General features: G+C 36.3%; 1 protein-coding gene and 1 pseudogene across 1 annotated transcript; one reads left to right on the forward strand and one right to left on the reverse strand.

Annotated features, from left to right (window-relative positions):
- Window positions 1-1960: 1960 nt before the first annotated feature.
- On the reverse strand, window positions 1961-7304 carry LOC149494578 (uncharacterized; annotated as a pseudogene).
- Window positions 7305-16660: 9356 nt separating this feature from the next.
- On the forward strand, window positions 16661-17065 carry LOC149494579 (uncharacterized). Its single transcript, XM_089724042.1, has one exon. It carries the CDS (start codon window positions 16661-16663, stop codon window positions 17063-17065), a length of 405 nt encoding a protein of 134 aa, XP_089580168.1.
- The last annotated feature ends 527 nt before the right edge of the window (window positions 17066-17592 follow it).

Raw genomic sequence — 17592 nt, forward strand, 5'->3', positions numbered from 1 at the left:
TGATTCGAAGGGTTTTTATAGGATTTTATCAAGAAATTAGCCAAGATTTGCATCAAAGAAACTTGGAGCTGGAAAAAAGAAGAAAAGAGCGAAAATGGCTAAAGTCAGCGAAGTACATGGCTTGCTCATGTCATACAACACGACCATGTTCTCAAGAAAGCTAAAAATTCAAGTGGCCAAAAATAATTGTTCAATTGTGTAAAGAGCAAAGTCTTGGTATATCTTCTACATGAAGCTGCATGGGAACAGTGTAGGACCTACCTTATTTAATCTTTAGCTTTATTTAGTCAAAGAAGACTCCTAATTTGGAAGAAATTCAAGACAAAATCAGTTTCTTATTCATATCATATTTCTTCCCAATTAAGTCGGCTGATTTTCCTATTTAAACTCAAAGACACCCAACGAAGTTTATAAAAAAGAGAGATCTCTACAACAATATTTTTTATCTTTGGATCTTTTGTTCTACTCTCTACGTAGTTTTCTCTCTTTTCAAACTTCGAGCATTCAAGTTGGCGTGAAGATTCAAGGAAGTCGTCCAACCATTCATTTACTAGTTTTTTTTTATTTCTAAACTCTTTTTCTTGTTTTTTTTTCAATATTCACATTGATTGTGGAATTATTTACAAGTTTTTTTAGTTTAATTTAATTACTACGTCGAACTAAATTTTCATACTAGGAATTTGATGTAGCTTAATTTCGATTCCAATTTATAATATTAGATATGCTTTTCTCTATTCATGATATAATTTATTATTACACTTAATACTTTCAAGCAGAGTTTCTCCTCTGGATTGATTTATTTTATTAATCACTATTGGGAAAAGAGTTTTCGATATGAAAAAGGTAATATGTGGGAATAATAACTTGATGTAGCATCTAGGTAATTAGACAGCCTTAAGTTATGACTTCATAAACAACCATATAACTTAATGATTTAATTCATTGGAAGATAGGTCATTAGACCGGATTAAAATAACTAATAATACATTGGGAGAGTTTGCTAGTTAATTTAGGGTTATTTCTCCTTCTTGAACAATTAAAATTGATTATCAAACTGATAGGATAAATTGAATAGAATTAAGTGAAGTCAAAATCCTTAGTAGCCTTTAAACCTTGATTTCCTTTCAACAAATTACCTTGCTTAAATTCTTTTTAATATTATCTTGTATTTCTTTTAATTTAATTTTTGCAATAATTTCTCTTATTGTCATTTAAATAATAGTGGATTAACACAATTTTGGTACTTGGTATACAATCTTCGTGCGAACAATACTTTACTCGCTCTTTATCACTTGTTATAATTTCACACAATTGCGAATTTGACTGTTAGTTCATAAGGTTCAAAGCCTAGCACTACAAAAAAATGGCATTTTGCGATCGACCAATCGGTCGCAAAAATGCTGGTCGCAAAAAATTTTGGTCGTGTTTGCCGTTGGAAACGCTGTCGGAAATTGGTCGCAGAATAATTCTGTCGCAATTATGACATTCGGTCGCCAATTGTAAATTTAAAGTTTTTATTTTGTGTCGCAAATCGGTCGCAAAATTAAAAAAAAAAATAAAAAAATAAAAATTATTATAAAACCATAATTTTAAATTGCACCTGTGAAAACTGGTATCACAAACGCAACTCAAAAATAATATAAAAATGTAATTATTATTGTACTGAACAAAATGTCAAAAAACAACTGGAAAACTAAAAAGGTCCAAAATCAAATCTACACGGTTGCTCATCCGCACGATCCAATGTCGAATCGCCGAGAGGAGTACTTGCTGGATGTGCTGTCATGCTGGGAGGGGTGACCAAGGTATAGTCTGCTGCATCAGGATCAGGAGACGGTAGTGGCTGCTACTGAGACGTCGAAACATTTCGGTCTGTAGCAGGCGCAGGATCAGAGGAAGTACCAGCACCGAGCTGACCGGACAGCCGCATGACATACTCTCTAAGTTCTGCAATCTGTCTCTACTGATCATCAACACGAGCACGTAATTCAGTAAACTCCTCGGCACTGTGCTCGGGCTGTGGTCCTGCGCTGGCTATAGAAGCGTGAGCTACTGAGCCGCAGTAAAACTGTGATGCCTGAGACCCAATGCCGTATATCTTCCTCTTCTTCTCGCCCCCTACAGCCTCGAGATAAAGTGCTACCTCGTCAATTCTTGACTCAGCTTCAGATTCATCAGTCTGAGAAGATACAAGACGCTCCCGAGCTGTAGTATAGTTCTCCTGAAAATAAAAAATTAATTAATCAATGCAATTACAAGCTTTATTATATTGAACTTTGTACATCTTCGCAAGGAGTAGAGGGTAAATGTAAATATTATTCATTGTTACTTACATTGACGCTCACCGCACGTCTGTCGACAAACGTATTAAGATCGTGGTCCTTCTTGTGAGTGTATGTAAACACCTCAGTCGGTGTTGGCTCACGACCTAATTATTTAGCTTGTAATGAATTTTTATGCATGATATATTAACATATATAGTGTCCTTTCATTCAACATCAGTTTCATATACTGTGACTAGTTGACTTATTAATAATCGAGCTGTCTCTATAGTAGATATTGATCCGCCTGTGTGTCGAGAAGGTCCTGCTCCATCACCGCCAGTCTCACTGCGCCTGTTTTGTGCAAATATCTCCCACTTTCTCTTGAACGCAGGATCCTCCCGAGCCTTTTGCCAGCTCTCCCATATCTCCTGAGACACGCACTGCTGCTTCTTACCGCTTCTTCTCATCCTATAGGTGAAGTCAGCATATCGATCAGCGTATAACTTCTCCCAGGCCACTTTCAGCATAGCCGTAATTGCCTCGTCCCATATGAAATGCTTCTGCAAAAAATGAAAAATAGCGTTTGAATATTATGGAGTTATCTTGATGAATTGTAAACATTGAATGATGATATATCTTAAACCAAAGCGTACTTGAAACTCCTCCCAATAAAAGTCTCTCGCCTCTTGTGGTACGGCATCCCATGTGTATCCTTCTTTATGTAGCTGTAGCTTGATTATCCTCATAATTTACCTCGATGCTCGAGAAGATGGATACATGCTGAGAAAAATAACAGAAGTGAAATATAATTAGACGAAAGCATCACAATCTGAACAAAATATGCCTTTGGAAAAAGTGAACAAGTACTTACTGTCCCGCTAACAAACTGAGGCTGATACATGGATCTGATGAAGCTGCAAAAGAAGTGACAAATGCTATAAATGCAGATAATTAATATATAATTGAAATGACAGTAATGAAATTTATGATTACCTTGCACAGTAGGTGACTGTGCAGCTGGTGGAGACTGTAATGGTCCAGAAACGGGGGTAGAAGAGGAAGGAGCAGAAGGAATCGATGGTGGCAGTACTGGTCGCTGAGCAGAGGATGAAGCCCCAGACGTACCTGAAGAAGGATGTGATGGCAGCAGTACTGGTTGCTGAGCAGAGGATGAAGCCCCAGACGTACCTGAAGAAGAACTAGGGATAGACCCTCCTCGTCCACGGGCACTGCGTCCTGGGCCACGACCTCCACGCGAACCACTGTCGGACGCGTCTGAATCAAATGCTTTGCCTCTAGCCATCTGTACTGCAGATATCAGAACCTAGATAAAATGAATTTATACAATTATATGAATTGTAGAACATGTGGTAAATATGAGTAAAGAAAGTTAATCACATTGAAATTCTTCATTAATAATATTAATTAGATATATATTTATCAATTTGTAACAGTAAAACTGCTCTAAGTATTAAATCTCTTCTATATCATCTGCTTCCTCCTCCTCTTCATCATCTCCCTCTTCTTCATATTCGTCTTCTGAGGTACCCATGATGATTTGATCTTCTTCCTCTTCATCATCCGATGCTCCTATTTCAACATAAGATCGGCTTTCATCATCCAATCTATCCGTTAAATCTTCAACAACTTGCATCCGTTGCGTATCAACCTTGACTTCTTGAAATGGCTCCGATACTGCGAGTGAAGCAGATTGTTTGGTTTTAAGGGCATGAACAACTGATCTAGCCTTAATTTTACACAATGCCATCCAATCGCAACGATCTCGTTTAAACGATGGATATGGTACATAGTACACTTGTGCAGCTTGCATTGCCAACACAAAAGGTTCATACTTTGTATATCTTCTTCTTTGATTAATATCTACCAGATTATACTTAGGATGAACCTTCGTGCCAACGTTTGGCGTAGGATCAAACCATTCACATTTGAATAAGATTGTGCACTTCATTGGTAAGCCTGGATATTCTAACTCCAAAACCTCAACCAATTTCCCATAAAAATCGTTTGACACATCATTGTAGTTTGATCCCTTTATGCAAACACCGCTGTTCATTGTCTTTCTGCTTCTCCCATAACCCTCAGTGTGAAACTTGTAACCATTTACAAAGTAGCCAGAGTAGGCATTAGCAACCAGTAGAGGTCCCTTTGCTAGATCCGTAATGAATCTGTTACCAATATCGATTCCCGAGCTTCGAGCCTATGGGAAATAGTAATGACAGGAGTGAGATTCAATAAATGTACATTCCATATTGTGTACATTGAAAGTAACTTACATAATATTTGAACCATTCTGCAAATTCGGAGTCCAGTTTTGCATCAACTGCAGTATTAGTCAAATTGGGATTTTGAAGCTGTAAAAGATTGATATATTTCCTATTTATCAATGAACCAAATTAGCATAAGTATGATTTAACTACGGCCCACGCCGAGTTTAAACTGTCTACAATATGTATACTTACTGTACAAATGGTGTAATCTCTTCGCAATTCAATAAAATATAGGTTTGAGCCGCTCGTATCTCTGCATCAGTCAATCGTCTTTTTTTTTTTTATTTACCAATCGTATGCCCAGGATAGGTGAAAATTGTTAGATTTCCTTCAAACTCAGATTGTATTCGATCTCCTCCGTCATCGTTACGTGGCACTCTCCGATGCTTGGTGAAAACATGTTGTTCAAAGTAGTGTGAACAAAAGGTGGAAGATTCTTCCACCAAATATGCATTGCAAATTGATCCCTCGACCTTTGCCTTATTGCGCACATTCTTTTTAATTTTCTGCAGGTGTTTGTCATTGTACAATGCCAATATGTAAGTATGAGTTCAAATAAATGATGTAATGATTAGAATGGGATGTTAGTGATTCACCTTTCAAATGGATACATCCATCAATATTGTACCGGTCCTGCTACACGACATTTATAGGGCAAATGAACCAACAGATGTTCCATAGAATCAAAGAAGCAGGATGGAAAAATTCGCTCCAATTTACACAACACTACTGGGATTTCTCGCGCTAATTGGTCCATATCATTGCATCGGATAACAGGCATCGTCAATTCCTTGAAAAAGAGACTCAATTCTGTCATTGCTTCCCAAATTTTTCCTGGTAATAATTCCCGGAATGCCACAGGAATTAATCTTTGCATGAAAACATGACAGTCATGGCTTTTCATGCCAAACAATCTGTACTTCCTCATGTCCACACATCTACCCATATTTGAATAGTATCCATCTGGAAACCTTAATGATCGTACCCATTCGCACAATTATTGCCTCTGGGGTTTATCTAAACAATAACATGCCTTTGGAAACTTACCAGTAAGTACAGATTGCTCGAGTTCTGGTTGACGACAAATTTCCTTCATGTCTGCTCTCACTTTTGCATTATCCTTGGTTTTCCCTTCAATGTTCATGACAGTGTTGAACATATTTTCAAACACATTTTTTTCTATGTGCATCACATCAAGGTTATGACAGATAAGCAGTGAACTCCAATATGGCAAATCCCAGAAGATGCTTCACTTTTTCCACCCACTATTCCTGCCAATTCTTGCATTTGCCTCATCTGCTCCTAACTCTGTAACTTTCATAAGCCCCAGATCTTCAATTTCTTGTAATATTTCAGCTCCATACTTCACAGGTGGAGGGGGTTCAACAATAGTCATGTTCTTTCTAAAGCATTGTCGATTTCTCCTCCAAGGGTGAGATTCTTGTAAGAATTTACGATGACAATCAAACCAACATTGTTTACCTCCATTTTTTAGTGTAAATGCATTAGTGTTTTCCATGCAATGAGGACAAGCCAATTTGCCTGCCGTACTCCACCCAGATAACATTCCAAATGCTGGAAAATCACTAATGGTCCAAAGCAAAGCAGCTCGCATTATGAAATTCTGATTGGTCGAAATATCAAATGTTTCAACCCCGTATTCCCATAAATAATTAAGTTCGGCAATCAAAGGCTGCAGAAACACATCAATTTTATGTTTCGGATTAATAAGGCCAGGAACAATAACACACAAAAACATATATTCATCTTTCATACACATTGACGGTGGTAGATTATATGGTGTGACAATGACAGGCCATGATGAATATTGTTGTCCTGATTGGCCAAATGGCTGAAACCCACCAATACAAAGCCCTAATCTCATCTTTCTCATATCAGCAGCAAACACAGGATGAATGTTATCAAAATGTTTCCACGCTTCAGAGTCTAACGGATGAGTCATTATACCATCCTCATATTCATGCAAAGCATGCCATGTCATGTGTTCAGCTGTCGCCTTAGATGCATATAACCTTTGAAGGCGAGGAACAAGAGGGAAATAATACATCTTCTTGAAAGCCTTCTCTCTTTGTACTCTACCAGTCCCTTGACCCCGCCGTTGATATTTTGGAAGATTACAAAACTTGCAGTCTCTGAATTCCGAGTCAACACCCCAGAATATCATACAATTATTACTACACCAATCAATCTTTTCTACCGGTAGTCCCAATCCCCGAACTAATTTTCTTGTCCGATAAAAATTATCAACCATTGAATGGCCTTCAGGCAACATTTCCTTTGCTAACTGCACAAAATCATCGTAACACCTTTCTGAAAAATGGTGCTCCGCTTTCATGTGTAGTAATCATGCCACAACAGATAGAACTGAATGATTCTTGCAACCAGGCCACAGTTTACTGTTAGCTGCACTTAGCATGTCAAACAATTGTTGTGCTGCTACGTTCGGCGATTCCTCCATATTATCCTAATGACATTCTACTCTACTCGCATCGATTACCATATCATTGCTTTGATTACCATACAGAAATTGATAAGGCTGACCTTCTAAACTTACCGGATAAGAGTGGCCTGACCCACTGGCAACTCGAGGTTCACCATGATGTATCCATTCGTAATAATTTTCCACGAACCCTTTTTTGTACAAATGAAGTTTCACTGTATCGATGTCTAAGAAGGCTCTATTTCGACACTTCTTGTGATTACATGGACACCTCAACTTATTACCATCCATAAAACTGGGATTACCAACTGCAAACTGTAGAAACGCCTTCAATCCTTACAGGAACTCTTGTCTTAATATCCCATTGACCTCGAACCTCCAGTACATCCAATCTCGATTATTTCGCATTTTTTTTACCTAATTAACACTGTGTTTATAAATGGCAAATTATATGTAATTGCATTAGTTTAAACCATCCTTAAAACATGCCATAATGTAATGTTCGATTTACACTTCTAACTTACTAAGGTTATTTCTATAATAAGGGTAACTATATATAAATGTAAAATCACTAAGTTCATTTATTTACTAAGTTCATTTATTACCTTTACCCTAATAAAGGTAAGTGTACTATTCCACATATTGATTTTTTTAGAAAAAAATTCGGTAGCACTTCGGCACAACTCAATCAAATCTCAAATATAAAGACACTTTAATAAACACTTCTATATCATACCAACATTCTCCAAAGGCAAAATGGCCACTACTAGGCCTCCAACCAACCCAAACGCATCATTCATTTAAAAAAAAAAAAATTTAAGAATAATAACAACAATAATAACAAAAAAAAAATGCATTATTTCATAATTATAAAAAAAGAGTAATTTTAATTACATGTATCATAACATAATTATTATTAAAAATTAGTGCATTTTATAAAATATAGAGATAACATAATAATTTTCCCTTAACAATAACTAATGGACAGTGGAAGCTGCTCTAAATTTTAAAGCGCGCATAATTTTGCACTCACGGGATTTCGCAATCCTTACAATTAATTCCCGCCTCTCTAATTTACCTACTAGCCTGTTAAAGCTCATACAAATGGAATTTATGCTCTCTTACAAATAAATAGACATCATCACCGTCTGCTTTGAATTAGAATCAAAATGAAGTTTATTCAATATTGGTTTAAAATTACTCACTTCAAAAATTTATCTGGAACTAGCAACTAATTAAAGTTCATTCTATTGAAGACTTAATTTCATTGGTGGCATCTGCATTTAATTGTACCTACACTTCAATTTGTAACTTAAAAATGCTTCAACTTTAATTTTGTAACATTGAAAATGCCTTTGGCCGTTTTAATTCATTTTTTGGCACCGGATTGCCACGTGGTATAACACGTGGCATATAAAAAATTAAAACAATGTCTAGGTGGCATATTATATTTTTCAAAAATGCTTTTAAGTAATAAAAAATTAAACCATCGTTAAAATATAGTTGCTTTTTTTTCCCTAAACATTTGTATAGTAGGTATCTTTAATGATTAATTATAGACTTTTATTTTTTGAATTTTTTGAATTAAACCATCATATATTTTACATAAGCAAAATGTCAATATGCAAAATTTTTGAAATTTTTAATAAGTTGTATATAAGCAAAATGTCAATAGCAAAATGTCATATGTTGTATTCTTTTTTAAGCATAGCTTTTTTAATAAATTTTAATATTAAAAATAATTATTATATTTAAATTAAGACTATTAAAAATATTTTTTTTTCTTTATTTTTTTAGTATTACTACGAGCATCTTAATTTATATTTTTTGGTACGTGATTATTCTTGTTTAGTATAATAATTATTTCTTAAAAATTAATGACTAGTAAATGAAATATATATATTCACTAATAAAATGTAATTTTATTTTAATGTGTACAAATTTTCACTATAAATTTCAATAACAGTAACAATATTATATTTTAATAATATTAATAATAATAATAATAATAAATAATTTATAATAATAATAACAGATCCTAATTCCTAATCTAATACACAAACAAATATACCAAAAATTATGTCCAAATACACATAAATCGCAAAAAAAAAAAAATCGAAAAAAAATCGCAAAATACCTCAACTTGTGTCCAAGAAGCCTGGTGGAGTGACCGGAGGGGCTGGAGCGGCGTTAGGAGGGGCTGGAGCGGCGCTGCGAATAGAGGAGAGGAGAGGAGGAGGAGAAGAAAGAAAGAAGAAGAAAGAAGAAGGAGGGCGTCTGGCGTTTAAAGCCCTAAAATTTGCGACCGACTGGTCGGTCACAAATTTCATTAATATCGGTTGCAATTTTTAACTCTGCGACGTCGTTTTACTTCGCAATAAAATTGCGACCGATTTGCGACTCAACTTGTTGATCGCCAATATTCGGTAGCAAATCGGTCGCAAATAGGTTGCAGAATTTATTCCTAATTTTGAACCGCGCAATTTTGCTACGAAATAACTGGTAGTCGCAAATCGATTGCAAAATCGGTCGCAAATACGTCGCATATTAGTCGGAAACTGAAAAACAAACTCGCGGAAATTTTTAGCGTTACAATTAGCGGCTGTTTGTCCATAGGTAGCAAATCAGTCGCAAAATTGCGACCAATTTAAGTCGGTCGCAAAAATCGGTCGCAATTAGGCACTTTTTTTGTAGTGTAGCTTGATATAAAAAAGCCCCTTGCTAGAGGTTCAATGGTGAAAATGGGTCCTGGCCAGTCTATTTGGATTCCTTTTCGGTATGAGGGATTGCCAAATTTATACTTTCTTTGTGGTAAGTATGGCCATTCATACAGGATCTATAATCATAACGACTTAGGGGAGCCTATGAAACTGAAAAATATGATGTATGGGGACTAGTTGAAAGCTTCTCCATTAAGGAGAGTGAGGAAAATAAGCACTATTGAAAAGGATAATGAGGTTAGAGAGTTAGTGGCAAGAAAGATGATGTTTCTAGAGAATGTGAATGAGAAGAATAGTACATAAAAGGAAGAAGAAGGCAATGACTTACCGAGGTCACATGTGACAAGAGAAGTTCCCACTAATGACCAAGTCCATTTATCTCAAACTATTGACATCCTTAACCAGCTTCAAGACTTGGTAGTTAATATTAATAATAAAAATGTGGCTCCATCAAGCTATAATGTAAGCCATTAAAGCCAAAATGTCATAGACCTAGACACAACCCAAATTCAATCCAATACCTTAGTATCTCTATCATGTTCTTATAGCCCAAACACATCTGACCCTCTAGCCCCTCCAATCATAACCGTAGTCCAGAAGCACTCAAACCTAGACACATCCTCAAATCCCAACCCTACCAATCTAGAACTTGATCCTGTCACACCACTGAACCTATCAATTTAACACCCAAGTCCTAAAACTCTCTCCTCTTAGAAAGAAAGGCAAGACAAGGGAAGGGCAGTAGAGAAATAATAAGAGGTGTTGAACAAGGCAAGAGGAAACAAAATAGTGGGGTAACAGATATGGCAATTGAGATATTTGAGGGTGGTGAGGTCTTGAAGAAATAGAAAGTAAAGGAGAATACGCATTTGTTTGATCTTATCGAAAATAATGAGTTCGTTAGTATGGAATTGCAGAGGGCTTAAGAACACTCATGTAATTCATTTTCTTAAAAAGCTATTAAAGCTTGAAGATCCCAACTTTATTTTCCTCATGGAAACAAAGTCAATGGTAGTGGAGATGAAGAAAATTATAGATAAGTGGAGCTTTAATAATGGAATTGATGTCCGATGTATAGTTGTTTCGGGTAGGAGAGGAGGGTTGAGCCTGATGTGGAAGAAGGATGTACATGTGAATCTATTGTCTTTCTCTAACCATCATATTGATGTGGAAATAAATAATCAATGGATGTTTACATGGTTCTATGTCTGGCCGGATGAACAATCTTATGCTCTCTCATGTGATTTATTGATTTCTCTCAAGAATAAATGTGTTACCTTGGTTGGTGGGAATAGGTTGGCCATTTTGCAGTTTTTGGAACCAAAACTACCGTTTTGGAACTAGTGGAAACTAGAACCAGAACCGTGAGGAACCAGAATCGATCCGAACCAGAACCAAAATCAAGGGTCTGCGGTCTAGTTCTGGTTCTAACTTTTGAGGAACTGTGAAATGGCGATTCTAATAAACAATCGGAACCGACGGTTTTTCCAACTAGTTGGTTGGAACAGTTCAAACCGGCAGTTCTAAAAAAATTTGAATATTTAGGTGTAACAGCTAGAACCGATGGTTCCACCCAGTTCAAGCATATTTTTTTGATTATTTCAAATGTTTTTGTTAAACCCTCAAATTAACTCCCCTAACAACTATAAACGACTATATAACGGTTAATTTTAGGTTATTTGTGGAAAGTTAATTTTTTGGAGTTATTATAAATACCCCTTTATTTTTATTTATCCTCACACAAAATTATATCTCTACTACTCTTTACTTTCCAATCTCTCAAATTTTCATTTATAATTGTTGTCCAAATTATTTCCAAATAATTTCTCTAAAGTCTAATCTCCAATTATTGTCTAATTTATTCTCAAATAATATCTCCAAATTCCAATCTCTAATTATCCTCTCTAATTTTTTTTATTCAATTTTTCAAGTTACATATTATTATCCAATAATAGCAAGTAGAGGAAATTCGAGTTCCGCAAAGGGCAAGGAAAAGGTTGGAAAAACACAAAATTCATCTATGCACATGAACAACACGTTCGATTTCACTTCCAACCAATTTGATCTTGAGGATATCCAAATGGAAATTTGAAAATTCTAACTCAAGAATCCGAGTTTGATGATGATAACAACTTACAGCAAGAGGAAGATCAATATACATAAGTTGTTTGACAACCAAAACAAAGTTCAGACATATTCGCAATTCATTTCACGAAGAAATCTAAAAGTGACAATTTTTTATGTAATTTGCAGTTATTGTGAAGCATCTTATAAATACAAATAAATGGATGGTTATGGATCATTTTGGAAGTATTTGAAAGCAAAACATCCAACAAAAATAGGAGTTGATTGAGCTCAACAAATTTTCGGTTACACATCTTCTAACTTTTCCTTATTTCAATATTCTGAAAAAGAATAAAAAGAATAATTAGCTAAAATGATTTATGTGGAACATTTATCTTTTAGTTTTAGTGAAAAAGTGGGGTTTAATCAATTTTGTCAAAAGCTTTATATCCTTCTGCCAAAAGAGTGTCACGAAATACTGTAAAACCAACTATTATTTCTTTATATAAAAAAGCAAAAAAAAGAGTCAGAACTTTTATATTCTGAAATAAAAATTCGTGTTTCAATTTGTTGTGATATTCAGAGTAACCATTGGCAAATGTATTCTTATATAGGTATTACATGTCATTGAATTGATGATAATTGAAAAATTCAAAAAGGAGTTATTGCATTTTGTGTTTTTTATGATAAACATACTGCAAATAATGTATATAGAATGATTGTTTCAATTTTAGATGAATATAAATTAACCAAAAAAAAATTTTCAATTTCAATCATTCCTCTACCAATAATAAATCAATTACTAACTTAAAGTAATTTGTAAACCAAATGTTGGTGGAAATTTTTTTTCATATTAGATGTGCATGTCATGTTTTAAATTTAGGTGTAAAAGATGGTTTAAAAGTTCTTGAATTATTTATTTTTCCAATTAGAAAAGTTATTTCATATTTATGGGGACATCTCCAAGTGATGAAAAGTTAGGCTAAATTTTGTGAGGAAAATATAAGAAGACCAGAATGTTTTGCAAGAGATGTCCCAACTCATTAGAATTCAACATATGAATTAATAAACACGTCATTTTCATTTAGAGAATTATTGTGCATATTTATTACTAACATATTGAGGAAATTAATTTATATCCACAAAATTGAGAGATTTGTACAAAATGTTTGGGATATATTAAAATTTGTAATGATGCTACATATACTTTTAATAGGATTTTTTATCCCACATCTCATTTATTTTTGTTTACATGCATTAATATTGTTAGTGCATGATGCAGAGCAACTTACACTTCAATATATGAAAGATTTGGATCGCTGCAAACCGAATGGAAGATTTGGATCGCTACAAACCAAAAAAGAAGGGGCACAGCCGTGCCATATCCAGCATGCCTGTGCTAGCCTCTGGAAGTCCAGGACGTGAGACACGCCCAAGCTTAAAAAGCACAGACACACGTGTCACCTTTCGACTCGCCCGTGCTAGCCTCTGTGAGTCCAGAGCATGCCCGTGCCATGTACAGCACGCTCGTGCCGACAGGTCCAGCTACAATTCACACATTGACATGCTTGTGTCACTTCCAGCATGCCTCATGCCAGCCTCTGGAAGCCCAGGACACACCTGTGTCATGTCCAGCACGGCCATGCTGCCACCCTTACTAGGGTGTTGTCTAGTTACGACTTTTGTATTATTTTTTAGGGTTTAATGTTTTAACCTAACCTATAAATATGTTATTTTGCATCATTGGCACAATCATTATCTTTTGATCATTATTCTTATCAATAAACTTCTTTGGGAGCTTAGTTCTCTATTTTATTCGTTGGATCAGACGTCATTGATCAAAACTCCTGACGAAGTATAATCATTTATTCCCACTCACATAATCGTTCTACGTTAGTTGGTATCAGAACCAAAAGGTGAAATATCTCCATGGCCGACAATCATAAGACACGCCTTATAGCCATAAAGGCGAGGTTCCAAGAGTTAACCGAACAGATTAGACAGTTGACTCTCGCAATCCAATAAGGCAACCCACAACCTGTAGCTGAAACAGCAGTATCGAATCCACAGCAACTAGATTATGCAAGATGTCAAAATCATTATGATGGAGGCTGAGACTAAAAAAGGGAATGTTCAAAATTTTCGTGATGGATACAAAATAAAGGTAGATCTTTAACCTTTCTCAAGATTGTTAGATATAGAAAGCACTCTTGACTGGCTAGCGAAGGTCGAACGATTCTTTGAGATCATGAATGTCGAGAATAAACGTAAAGTTTCCATTTTGGCCTATAAACTAAAGGGTGGTGTAGCAGCATGGTGGCATTCTATTCAAAACGAACACCATCATCGAAGGATTGAACCTATGCAAGATTGGATCTTAATGAAATAGATGATTGAGTAGCATTTTCTCCCTAGTGATCACTCCCAAATCCTATATAATAGGTACCATGATTGTTTCCAGGGAAATCGTAAAGTAGATGAGTATATAGAAGAATTCTTAAGATTGTAGGCTCAATGTGACAATTGCGAGACTGAATCCCAGCAAGTGGCTCATTATTAGAGGGGATTGAATCATGACATAATGTGTATGATGGGTGTAGCTGCGATTTTCACTTTGGCAGATGCAATTGAGATGGCCAAACGTGCAAAAGATAGAATTAATTGGAAGCCTTGACAACCACCTAATCGTAACCAGAATTTCAAGCAACCCTATTCATCCGAAAATCAGCAGTTCAATAGAAATTTCGGTGGACCGAACTCAAAAGCAACCACTCTTGCCAATAACTAGAGTTCACAGCAGCTCACTACAGAAGAAAAGAAAGACTCCCGGGGTAATGCACCCATGGCAGACAGAAACAATAAGTCGAATCTGTATCGGAAGCCAACTAGAGATTATTGTTACCGTTATAGAAAATAGGGGCATACATCTAATATATGTCCAGAACGTAGGGGGGCTAATGATGGGCGTTGACAAGTGAATGTAGTTGATGAGGCGACTAAGGTTGAAGAAGTAGAACACGAAGATGATGGATCCATGGCTGGTTCTGAAGATGGAGAAGTTACATATGTTGTTCAGAAAATTTTGTGTTCCCCAAAACAGGAAAGCGACACTCAACGAAGAAAAATTTTACAGGCTAAATGTCGGGTTGGTGCAGCAGTGTGCCGCTCATTATCGACAGTTGCAGTTATGAAAATTTGATAGCCAAGCAGCTAGTTGAAAAGCTAAATTTACCCACAGAACCACATCATTCATCGTACAAGGTAGGGTGGATTAAAGAGGGTCCAACGATTGAAGAAAACTGGATTTGCAAGGTTCATATATCAATGGGAAAGTCGTACTTAGACTCTATTAGTTGTGATGTTGTGGATATAGATGCTTGTGGAGCATTGTTAGGACATCCATGGCAGTTTGATGTAGATGCATTGCACAAGTGAATAGAGAATTCAAACCTGTTCACTTGGAAAAACAAGAAAATCATTGTCTTATCTTCAGGATCTTCTGCTAAAGCTTCTAAAGTGGAGGAATTATCTGGTGCAATTGAGAAGTCTGGAGGTGCGTTGGCATTGCTGATCAAACCAGAGAAAGGCTCTAATGAAGGGGCACTAATACCCCCACAACTCAAGGAGTTGCTAGCTGGGTTTCATGCCATAGTTGAAGAACCATCTACACTTCCATCTTTATGAGACGTTCAACATCAGATTGATTTATCCTTGGATCGAAGATACCAAACCTGCCCCATTATAAGATGAATCCAAAGGAGAGCCAGATCCTTGAAGAATAGGTAGAAGAATTATTAAAGAATGGACATATCCGGGAGAGCATTAGTCCTTGTGGGGTTCCTGCTTTATTAGTACCAAAGAAGGATGGGACTTGGAGAATAAGTGTGGATAGTAGAGCTGTCAATAAGATCACAGTGCAACATCGATTTCCTATTCCTTGTCTGGAGGACATGTTGAACCAATTGTCAGGGTCTAAAATATTCTCCAAAATAGAACTCCGCAGTGGGTATTATCAAATCAGGATCAAGGAGGGAGATGAATGGAAAACCACATTTAAGACTAAGGAGGGTTATACGAGTGGTTAGTTATGCCGTTTGGGTTGACTAATACACCGAGCACATTCATGTGACTTACGACTCAAGTTTTACGCCCTTTCATACGCAAATTTATGGTTGTTTATTTTGATGACATCTTAATTTTCAGTCGCAGCGAGGAAGAATACCTTCAGCACCTTTGACAGGTGTTGGGTGCTTTACGGAAAAATGAGTTGTACATCAACCTTAAGAAGTGCAGTTTTATGACGGAGCAGATTCTATTTCTTGGCTATATTGTTAGCTAGGAAGGAATTCATGCTGATGACAGAAAGATTGAGGTCATTTGAAATTGGCCTATTCCTAAAAACATCACTGAAGTTCACAGCTTTCATGGTCTTGGTACTTTCTATAGGCAGTTCATCATGAACTTTAGTAGCATTGTCACCCCTATCACAAATTGTTTGAAGAAGGATAGAGTTTGACAGTTTGTATGGACTGAAGCTGCAAATAAGAGCTTCGAAGAAATCAAAGATAAGCTTACTTTCGCCCCTATTCTGGCTTTACCTGATTTTGATAAATTGTTTGAGGTTGATTGTGATGCTTGTGGGATCGGAATTGGTGGTATGTTGTCACAATCCGAAAAAACTATAGCATTTTTTAGTGAAAAATTGAATGAAGCTAGACAGAAATGGTCTATTTATGAGCAACAATTGTATATAATTTTTTAAGCTTCAAAACTTAGGAACATTATTTATTGGGGCATTAGTTCATTATTTACACCGATCATCAAGCCTTAACTCATTTTCAAACTCAGAAGAAAGTGAGCAAGATGCATGCACGTTCGAGCAAGATGCATGCACGTTCGGCAACTTATTTTGGTGCTTTCCATTATATCATCAAGCACAAATCAGGTACATGCAACACAGTAGCGGATGCTTTAAGCAGGAGAGCAGCCTTGTTAATTACGATTAGGCAAAAGATTGTGGGGTTCAAATTTCTTAAAGATCTGTATGCCTCGGATGAAGATTTTGCTGACGCATGGGCAAAAATTGATACTAAACAGCCTACCGACAGTTTCTTAGTTCATGATGGGTATCTATTCAAAGAAAACAGGCTATGTATTCTTCGAACTTCCCTCAAGGGAAAATTAATCAGAGAAGTCCATGGTGAAAGATTGAACGGACACTTGGGTCGTGATAAAACTATTGCGGGTTTGGAGGCTCGTTTCCATTAGCCAGAGTTGAAGAAGGAAGCAGGAAGGCTAGTACAAAAATGTTCCGTTTGCTAGACACAAAAGGGCCATTCCCAAAACACTGGTCTTTACACTCCATTGACTATACCGGAACAACCTTGGGAGGACTTATCCATGGATTTTGTATTGGGTTTACCTCGAACTCAACGCGAAGCTGAATCTATTTTTGTTGTTGTAGACAGGTTCTCCAAGATGGCACACTTTATCCCTTGTAAACAAACTAATGATGCCTTACACATAGCAAAGTTATTTTTCTAGGAGATTGTTCGTTTACATGGCATTCCCAGAACCATCACATTTGATCGAGATACAAAGTTTCCAGCTCACTTTTGGAGAACTTTATGGAAAAGATTCAACACTCAACGCACTACAACAGTATCGCTCACCCCCAAACTAATGGACAAACTAAAGTGGTGAACCGAACTCTTGGTAATCTCCTTAAGTGCACTTGCAGTAAGAAGAAAAAGATGTGGGATCTTGCTCTTGCCCAAGTAGAATTCGCTTACAAC

This window comes from Jatropha curcas, chromosome 7, assembly GCF_041381405.1.
Source record: "Jatropha curcas cultivar XTBG-Jc1 chromosome 7, XTBG_Jcur_1.0, whole genome shotgun sequence".
Classification (NCBI taxonomy): domain Eukaryota; kingdom Viridiplantae; phylum Streptophyta; class Magnoliopsida; order Malpighiales; family Euphorbiaceae; genus Jatropha; species Jatropha curcas.

What these genes read in the sequence shown, in the direction of transcription:
- LOC149494579 (XM_089724042.1), top strand. Translation starts at nt 16,661, where the DNA reads ATGCATGCACGTTCGAGCAAGATGCATGCACGTTCGGCAACTTATTTT.